Source organism: Juglans microcarpa x Juglans regia, chromosome 3S, assembly GCF_004785595.1.
Source record: "Juglans microcarpa x Juglans regia isolate MS1-56 chromosome 3S, Jm3101_v1.0, whole genome shotgun sequence".
Taxonomy (NCBI): domain Eukaryota; kingdom Viridiplantae; phylum Streptophyta; class Magnoliopsida; order Fagales; family Juglandaceae; genus Juglans; species Juglans microcarpa x Juglans regia.
In genome coordinates this window covers 15,594,169-15,604,612 of record NC_054599.1, presented here as the reverse complement: position 1 = coordinate 15,604,612, position 10,444 = coordinate 15,594,169, and the positions used below count along the sequence as shown (strand labels likewise).

The window sequence follows — 10,444 nt, the reverse complement described above, 5'->3', positions numbered from 1 at the left end:
GTGGGAAGTCATTTTTGTCCCTCGCACCCTGTCCCTGCCTCCGTATACTCCCTAGCCCCATCAGTTCGATGGGCGAACGGGTGGCATAGTCTATTGGCTATATCTCTACCTCAGGGCACTACTTTTTAGGCCTTCTTTTTATCAAGTGTCATAATTTTTTTTTATAATTTAAAAAATAATAATAATAATAATAATAATAACAACAACAACAACATGGTCACGCTCAAGATGCACCATGGAACGTGACAAGGTAGATCAAACCACCAAAGGATGGCCACCACCTCGATCTGGGCTGCCCAAAGGATTGGCCAACAACCGTGCCACATGGTGGCGGCTAGGGTTGTAAACCGGTCAGTCCGGACTGGAGAAATCGACCGGACAGACCGGTTCGGTCCGGACCGGACCGACCAAATACATGGTCGGTTTCGGTCCAAACACTACATAAATTTCGGTCTTCGGTTCGGTCCCGGGGTGGAGATTTCTCGGACCGGACCGACGAAATAAAAAAAAATATATATTATATATATTATTTATACAATAATTGTACAATTAACAATATAAAATTTTAAATATGTTATTAATACTTGTTAATATTCTATAAATTAACAATATTTTATATATATTTTCATCTAACCTATCACTATTAACAATATAAAATTTTAAATATGTTATTAACACTTGTTAATATTCTATGAATTAACTAATATATAATATCAATTAGTTAATTATATAGTAATTATATAAATTAATAATGTAATTTTTATTTAATTTATTATCATTGACCATATAAAATATTTTTTTATTGAGTTTGTTACATAATCCACATTAATAAGTGACTTAATTTAATTTAGTATTTTAAATAATTTTTTTATTAATTGATTTAAAAAAAAAAATAGGCCGAACCAAATGGATCTACCAGACCGGACCGGTCCCTATGGGGTGTTCGGTCCGGTCCAGTCCGGTCCAATGATGGACCGAAGTCCATCACCAGACCGGACCGGACCGACCGACCGGTTTACACCCCTAGTGGCGGCCACCCTCCACCCTCTACTAGGCGGGCCCATTATCCGGCCTATATGCACCTTCTTATCCGCCACGTAGTAAGTCATTTGAGTTGAGGTGACAAATATGCTCTTTGTTTCAGGTGAAAAAGATAATATTATAACATGAGATATTTTGGCCATTTCAGATGCCATCTATTTTGAGTGGAACGGATATTAACTATTGTACAACGATGGATATTTTGGCCATTTTACTTGTCAAAGTGCCAACATAACGTGAAATAATAAAAGTATCTCATGTTTTACTAACTTAATACTGTCCATTTCAAGTGAAATGGAGAGTTTTTCTTTTTTTTTAATGGTTTTGTTTTGACCTGCACTTCAAAAAAAAAAAAAAGATTTACATTGATTTGGAGTGATACATGAAAAATTACATAGTTTTTGTTTACATTCCAAATCATAGTTCTTTGTTTACATTGATTTGGAGTGATACATGAAAAATTACATAGTTCTTTGTGTTCAAAAAGCTGGTTATAGATTATCGAACAATCAGAAGTCAAAACTGTCGAGTGTCTGCCCAAGGACGGGACGAGTAAAACAGATGATCTGAAGGCGAACCCGCTCACATTATTATGATGTACGTTAGAACCTCACTCCTGCTGGCCAGTAACTCCACTGCATCTCCAAATTTCTAGCCACTCCCTGCAGACTTCTTCTCTTTCAGACATTGGGCTCCAACCAACTTGCATTTCGAATGAGAATGAACTTGTTGGTGAAGGAGAGATGCTCCGGTGGTAAACATTCATATGTGGAAATCCTTGCGATCAAGCTTTACACATGCAAGGAGTCAGTGGGTTCTCCCAGAGGTCATAGTTGGGAAATGTCTCTTCCGGCAATCCAGCCCGTGTCTGGTGGGTGACAACCACATCCTCCACGAAGGTTGCCCAGCCCACATACGGATCCCCAAAGGATTTAGCCATAAGCCCCTTGTCGGGTTTTATAGATTTCTGACGGTGACCCATGTATCTGCGTGCCCCGATTATCAGTTTAGCAAAGTTTCCTCCATGAGTCATCACAAACACATCAGATTTCAAGCATACCAAGAAGTCAAGGGCTGCTAAGCTTGTCACATGCTTCCTGAAACCAACCAACTCCTCCTTAGTTGCTAACTCCTCTTTGGTAACCTGTAATGAATACTCAAGATGAGCCATATTATTTCAGATAAGGCAAATGGAAGAGAACTCAACAAGAATCTTCCCTAGTTCAATTCCATGAATTTCTTTCCATGCTCACAGAACCAGAAACACCTTTCTCTACCATGTCAAATCATGCCTTAAAATTTCTAAATTTTTAATTTCTTTATAATCCAATAAATATACAATACTTCAGCTAATTTTTTCCACTCTAAACTTTTAAAGTCTGAGAAGAGAAATTATCATTAGAAACTGGCAGCCATTGCCCCTGCCAAATGGGAGTGGGTGCGGTTGTGCAAAACAATTCCAAAAATGAAAAACCATTATGCGGGCTGTGCTTTGTCAAAACAAGTTGTGGGGATAGCTTAAACAAAATAATAATTAAAATTACCAAATTCGGGAACATGTTCCTGAGGGGCGCCATCCTGTTATGCCCACCATAGACCTGCCCCGAAGCAACATAAATTTGAGTTTCCTTGGGATAGCCCATTCCCCGAAGAAGCACAGCCACTTCTCCAGGCTCAAGAGGGCATCGGCCTTCCTTCCGCTTCTGCAGGGCCAGTTGCCATAGGTGGGAACCATTCTGCACATCAAATTACCATATGGTGAGAAACATGTCACCAATGTTTCTATTAACTTCTACACAGAAACCTGACAAGGTAGTATCATTGCAGGTCACCTTATAACGTCGAGGCCATTCCTTCTTTCTATATTCTGCCATTATGGCTTTCTCCTCCCTTGTTCCCACAAAATCACAGAACGATAGGCCTACCATCCCTTTCTCAAACCGAAGATGAAGAGCCCTATTTGATGTAAATTGTTAGTACAGATGGATGCTAACAAGACCCAGAATATTTCAAAAAACTTTCACACACCAACTTCACATACATATAAGGATTTGAACTGCCCGTACGGTTTCTCATCCTTGATGCCAGTAAATCAGCCATCTGCTCTATCTCGGGAAGAAATTTCAAAGCATGATAATTCACCCTGCACCTTAGCCTGTTGATTTCTGGAGGAACATTGTCATACCTGAACCCAGATGATTGGCATGTCATAACCATTCATTTATAAAGCAGAAATGTGACTGCAATACAACATATATTTGAAACAAAAAATCCATAACCTACCCAAGCCGATCAACAAAAGGTTTTAGTGCCATTATCTTCTTCTCCTTGAGTCGGGGCAGAACATTATCGATGTAAAATTGTGCTGGTGCATACTTTGGAATATTTTTTACTGTCCGTCTATAAAAAATAATGAAAATCTTAATAAATAACAGCTGTAACAAATTGGAATAAATTAAATCTCAAGAAAATATGTGTTCTACTGGATCACAATTTTTGATCGGGTTCTACTGGATCACAATTGATGGCATTACAGTTTATAACACACATCATATTAAGTGAAACCTTAAATAAACTATCTTGAAGTCATTTTTCACTTCCCTCTATGCTTGTCATAAAAAGCAGAATCAATTTCAATAAAAAGTTCAGTATTCAGAATGAACAATTTTGTCTAGGGACAAATCTTATGAGGTTAGTGCAAAGATGCGTACACAGAACATATACATAAAATCCACTTAACTATCAAAAGGAAAAAGGGATAAAAAATACGGAAAGTTAAAACTAGAGATGGCTCTAGTAAACTATTAAAGACAACATTCTATAAATCCTGCAGCAGAAGAACGTGTGAGTTTGGACTTTGGGTTATTGTGATTGTTAATGGCTCTAAACCAGAAGCGTATCAGTCCATTAAACCTTATACTTGTGAAAAGCTCTGATTTGTCTGTAAACCACTTAGGGATATCACGGACAATTCGCACGTCATCCTTTAGGTAGTCAATGAAATGATCTACATCAAAGATGTCTTCAAATTTCCTGCATATATTTAAAAAGAAGAGTAAGGATAGGCGGTTTCTCTTTTAAAAGAAAAAAAGTTAATGTGTAATACCAATGAGCTCTAGCACAAACACACTAATGGGATGACGATAAGATTGTGAGTGCAGGACTGCGTACATGTACACTTCTCAATGAAAACACACCAACACCCAGCGCTCAATTGCAGAGGTAGTATCCATTGACCAAAACAAAATATGGGAATTTTCTCGAAATCAGTGTGCAACTAAGAAATGTACCATTGATAATAGAATGGAACCACTGTGAGAAAAGAAACAGTTTAGACAATAATTCAATTTAAACTTTAAAAGTTGGCAAAGTAAATTTCAGTAATTGAAACCAAATTGAATAAGCATTTTTGTTATGTCTAAGAGTCAGAATTGAAATAAGAACTGTGATCTGCTCTAAATGTTTTCGATAAGTGTGATCTGCTCTAATGTGAATGCCTTAAAAATATCAATGAATAAGTCTCACTGAATTGAGGGTTCTGCTCTTGCAACCCATACATCATGAATTGCCAAAGTTGGTGATATAGGAATGGGTGGTTGCAGCAGCATCGTGGCCAATGAGTGGTTCTGATGGGTGCAATGGAAATAGTGTCGATGGGAAGTATATTTTGAGGGTGTTGGCAAAAGGGCTGACAACAATGATGTCAGAAGCAGAAGACGTGGCATTTGATAGTTGGTACTAATAAACTCTCTTATAAAACAAAAGTGCTAGTGGAGTAGGAAATTTAAGTGCTGGAGTGGTACTAGTAGCTGAGGATATTCTTGGAGTGGTGAGGATAATAACAGTTCAATTTTCTGAGCTGTAATTAGACCCAATTGAAGTTGAGGACCCAATTAGATTCATCTGGATACTGAGTAATATAATCTAACAAATTATCTACTTTGCAAACATACTAAAAGGTAAATGATTACAAAGTAATTTCCTAATATTTTTTCATATATGAAGGAATAAAAGATGACTAAATAGGCACCGTGATACAATTGTGCATTAATTCAGTGTATATCAAAAACATGGTCTGTCAAATTTCTTGCTGAGTTTTTTTACAATGAACTTCACAAAACTAATATATAGCACAGTAAAGGCAGAGGCATAGACATAAACTATAAAAATCAGAGTATAGAACAGGGTTGGGAGAAAGTCAATGTCAATGCTGGTACTTCTGGTCTTTCTTTACTTTATTTTTTTTTGATCGGTAAACAGTCTTTCTTTACTTTATTCAATTAGAAAAACATTCCAATCCCCAAGGTTCTTTAATGGTAAAATCATTATCAAATTCTTAAAGCTTATAAGAAAACACAATAGAATTACTTATCAAAAAAAAAAGAAAACACAATAGAATTGAAAATATTACAATAACAATTTCTCATGACAGAATGGAAGTGGGAACCACTAGTATCATGGATTATATTGTAGTGTTGTTTAAATATGCTAGTATACTGAATGAGCAAACAGGTTACAGCATTATATAACAGTCAAGATGTCTCACGTTTGGTCTTTCCAGATCTGGTCTTGCTTCAACACTGGCAAAATAAGGGTGGCATTCATTATTTTAGCCACAGCAACTGCATTGCATATCTGTACACAAGAAAGATTCACCAAGTGTAAATAGTTCTGAAATTATAAGCTGTTTCATATATAAACATAAAAGCAATGTTTTTTTTTTTATATATATAAGTAAGAATAAAATCTTGTTAAAAGGAGAGAGGCATAGCCCAAGTGCACAAAAAGTATACACGGAAGACACCTAGCATCATTGAGGGACTAGAAATGGATACAAGCAAATTGTGGAAACTATCCCAGTTACAATCAATGACCGAAGTCCAAGAAAAAAAAAAACATAAAGCAATTCTATAGAGAAGTCACTCGAAGAACCTCACCTGATACAAATGACAATTTAAGTGGGAAACATAACATCAAACTAGCGCCATGACTTGCAATCAAGGAATGAAAAAGTTTAATCTTCTTCAGAAATAACACTTCTGTTTAAGAACTGTATTAAACCATTCTGCTGGACTCCATTGACAAAGATATAAGATTCTGCATAAGTAGTAGATTACCATAACACGCAAAACCAGTTTACGCATTACAAATATCTATACCTCAGCAGGATACACAGACGATAGCCCAAAAAATCTTTTTGATAATGTCCCAATTCTTCCAAAATGATGTATATTAAACTTGAATATAATCACAGTAAGGTGTAGTGGTGAAGCTTTTTCACAAGGCAAGTCACAACTACAATTTTCTTTTTGATTGTTTGAAAAAGTATTAATATACTTGGAATCTGTTAATTGCAGCAAAGTTAATTATTACATGTTGCTTTCTATATCCTACTCTCAGTGCGAATTATAGATTTATTTGGGAAAAACAATAACACGATGATCTTCCTTTTGCTTGCAAACCTTTGAATGTCTGCAACCAACTATTATTATATGATTCTTCTAAAGCATTGTTTTGGTGTTTGTTCACCACATCATGATTTCAGATCCTGATAAATCGATTCTAAAATGTATAGACAAAGGAATTAATAGAAATCAAAATGCAGCTCTATATCCTCAAATCCACTTTGACCAAATACACAACAAGCAACGAAGCCAAGTACAACAATACATTGCTATGCCAGTTTGAAAGATAGCAAGCGATAGAAATTGAACTTAATTCATTAGTTTTGTGAGTGAGATCTGATTGCTCCATATCATTAGTTAAGTTTAATGCAAGTAATCCCTCAAATCTTGACCAAGGTACAATGTTAAATAATCCTGTGCATATGTACTCCACAGACTAATGCTTATATTGATGCATATTGTTCACATTAATTTCTCAACACATGTTGAAGAACCATGAAATACACCACACCGTATATTGGAAGAGGGTGCAGATAATTAAGTGGTCGTATGCGTAAGAGTGGTGTTGCATGTGTAAATCATTGATTGATTGGTGTTGCATGTGTAAGAGTGGGGAATCCATTAGAAGTGGAACCCTAATTTTTGTGTGGTAACTTCGATTAAAGTGGAACCTAAAGGGTCTTTTCAGAAGTGAAAATTGAAAGGTCTTTTTGGAATTGAAAATTGAAGGGTCTTTTATGCAACAAATGGTCATTTAAATAGTAGGCAGAGTGTAAGAGATATGAGTAAGTGAATGATCACAATGGAGGAAGTGGAAAAGTTCGTATTGTAATTAAGAGAATAATAAAATTAAGGAACCAATAAAATAGTAAAAAAAAATAAGGTGATTCGGAAAATGCTACGGCGGATTGATGGAGCGAAGGAAATGCTTCAGAAATTATATAGGTAATATATGTACTTGGGTTGCACCTTTTGCGCTTTCTAATAAAGACTTATTACTTACTAAAAAAGTATCTGTAAATTTCTTGTTCAACAAGTAAATGTTTTTTTTTTATAGGTAAACAAATTTTATTGATCAAAGAATTAGGCAAAGCCTCATACAAATACAAGAAACGCTGTGTGCCCCAATTAAGAAGGCACCAAAGAAACACAAGTAAATGTTAAAGTACTACTTTCGCTATGCCATGCACTAAATGTGCAGATTGAAAACAATATAGAGGGAAAAAGAACTTTCTTAATCAGATTTCAATTGTCCAGAAAGAAAAGAATTCATACAGCAATTCTTTGTTGATTCAGACCACCCTCAGCATGGATGAATATATAGCCTGCTGTTTCATTTTCAGATGGAAGATCTGCAAAGAGCCAAGAAAGTTGCTAGGATACAAAGGAATATAACGGAAAAGTAGAAGAGGAGCTAAACTTGATTAGAGTATCAGATGAAGGGAAGAAAAAATAACATCCAGATCTTTTCTACATGAGCGAATTAAGAAAAATCCGGGTTCAAATTAAATATTTCGGTCAACTCATCTCTTAACTCCGTGATCAGTCTTCCTATAAAAAAAAAAAAAAAAAAAAAAAAAAAAAAAAAAAAAAAAAAAAAAACCTCCGTGATCAGTCATAAAGACTCAACCCGTGCATAAAAGAAACATATTGTCCTAATGGATTTTCAGTGTATAGGGCAAACAACATGCACACCAGATCTCCAACCTCAATAATCTCTCCAAAAGAAAAAGAACAGAAAAAGAAGAAGAAGAGAACATTCATTAGCTCCAAAAACAGGAGTTATGGCAGTCTGTGAACCCCAGTAATACACTATGGCTCTACTTTCTTTTCCAAATATCCCACAACCCACGGAACAGTAGATAGCCCAACTTGATTATGATGGGTCCCACCCAAAGCGTACTGCATTTACTAGTCAATGAATGGACTGTAGATTTAATAGCAGATAAGAGAATGGCCCTATGAACTGGGATGATACCCAGCATATATTATTGAAGATAACTGAATCTTACTTGACATTCCACCATCACGGTGCTCAGCACAAGGCTTCCAGGATGTGGTGGCTGAGAATGGATTCTCCCAGAGTGAAGGAGATTCCTTGACCTAAAAATAGGAAATTATATATAAATTTGGCACAAATCAACAAGCACATGTGAACTGAAGGAAAGAAATGACCAAAGAAGGTCCTTTAACTTACATGTGGGCAGTGAAGAACAATGCCATCTTTTCTACACAAGTAAGGAGCATTCTACAATAAGTTGAAAGGAGAATTAGGAATACAGATTATGAATGCAAAAAACACATGAGGAATGCTGGCACCTATTTATCCTCTACATGTTGGTAATTTCATATCACACATAATTCTCGGCCCTCATGACCTTTTCATCATATTAATGAGTGTATTTCGCTATCTATGAAAAATGGGTCAACAAGGAAGACTAAAGAGCAAATCAGATAGGAACCAAAAGTGTGACAATAACCAAAACTAAATCATCCATAGCATTTTACCACATAAGACAATACATCTTATTTGAAGATGCACCAAAGCCCAAGCCAAAAAAAAAAAAAAAAAAGATGCATCAACGTACATAAGCCAAAACAAATCAAATAGGAATGTATATAATCATTTTGCAGTAACATCCACATTCGACTGTCATGCTTTAGAGACCAATCCAGTTTAGAAAGGTGATGCTAAAGAACTTATCAATCCAGATATTTTGAAGTCCAAAGCACCCTCAAATTACTAGAATAAATCCTAATCTCTTATTATTAAAATCATAGATAGTCAAAATTCAACATTACTCAGACTATCTACTGAGAAAGCGTTTAAAACAACACCAGAAATAATAAGAAATAGACAATATAAAACCAGTAAATGGTGCCTAATTCAGTCGCTCTCCCCAGTGGAGTTCCATAGCCTAAGTTTTGAAAATTTCTGAGTAACCAAACACGCACATAATACAAGGAAAACCGAGAGTGCCAAATCGAAATCCCAAAATGCAGAGCACCAGGAGATAATATACTAACCAATCGGTTTACGATTGATAAAACTGAAATCAAACCAGCGAGGAGGAGGAGAAGTAGGAAGACGAGGCAGATCCTGGAGTTGTGCGGAGAAAACCTAGCATCGTCGTTGAAGAAGGGGCATATGGAGTGGAAATGGTACCAGAACGGGCGGTCACGATCCTTGGAGGAGTAGCGATCGTGATCGTCGTCGTCGTTAGGCTGGCTATCGGGAATTAAAGGGGACAAGTCGCCATCGCGCTTAATCGGAGAGGAAGAACCTCGGCTCCCGATCGAGATTGAGTGCCTGAGCTCCACCATGGCTCGCGTCGGACTGAAAGTTGCAACGCATGACAAATCAATAGGTACCACGTGATAACCTTATTAAAAGTAAGAAAATATTAAATATTAAAACTTAAAAAGTTTGAAAAACAAAAAAATAGATATAAATATTTATAAATATTTTCCTTTTTAAAAAGAAAAACAATTCTGGGGGAGACCACGTGAAAGAGGATCTCCTCCCCAAGCCACCACTGGGTGGCCGCAACCCCTAAACTACTATAGGGGGCGCACCAACCAAGTCGCTACAGGCCCCACTTGGGAATAGCGGTCCCTTTCAGTCAAGATTTAGGCCCCCACATGGAGAAGAGGGGGGAACCCCCCTCAGTCAAGAATTTTTTTTTTTTTTTTAAATATTTTTATTATTTTTTATTTTTTATAAATTATTAAATATTTGTAAATTTGTTTTTCAAAATAACATTAAGGATTCTTCAAATATTTTTCATAATGTTCTAAATTTTCTAATCTAGTTTTAAATAATTATCTAGTTTTATTCTTATAATTTTAAAATAATTAGTTTTATTTATTTATTAGTATTTAAATTAATTATTAACATTTTTTAGTTTTAATTTGTTTGTTTTAAAAATTTTTATATTTTAAGATTAGCATTTTAAGTTTCATTTTTTATACCCCATCCTATTAATATTTTTGAAGTT

General features: G+C 35.7%; 1 protein-coding gene across 1 annotated transcript; it reads right to left on the bottom strand.

The window, feature by feature from the left end:
• Positions 1–1,455: 1,455 nt before the first annotated feature.
• On the bottom strand, positions 1,456–9,785 carry LOC121257987 (protein PECTIC ARABINOGALACTAN SYNTHESIS-RELATED-like). Its single transcript, XM_041159297.1, has 11 exons — positions 9,474–9,785; positions 8,644–8,694; positions 8,459–8,549; positions 7,722–7,798; positions 5,588–5,676; positions 3,955–4,074; positions 3,325–3,441; positions 3,083–3,226; positions 2,874–2,997; positions 2,586–2,777; positions 1,456–2,185 (listed from the first exon to the last, which is right to left on the bottom strand). Exons 1-11 carry the CDS (start codon positions 9,768–9,770, stop codon positions 1,826–1,828), a joined length of 1,662 nt encoding a protein of 553 aa, XP_041015231.1. The 5' UTR covers positions 9,771–9,785; the 3' UTR covers positions 1,456–1,825.
• Positions 9,786–10,444: the final 659 nt, after the last annotated feature.

Coding starts and splice junctions, on each gene's coding strand:
- LOC121257987 (XM_041159297.1), bottom strand. CDS start 9,770: ATGGTGGAGCTCAGGCACTCAATCTCGATCGGGAGCCGAGGTTCTTCC. Junction 8,695..9,473: donor TATCAATCGTAAACCGATTG/GTTAGTATATTA, acceptor AACTTATTGTAG/AATGCTCCTTACTTGTGTAG. Junction 3,442..3,954: donor GAGCTTTTCACAAGTATAAG/GTTTAATGGACT, acceptor TATTTTTTATAG/ACGGACAGTAAAAAATATTC.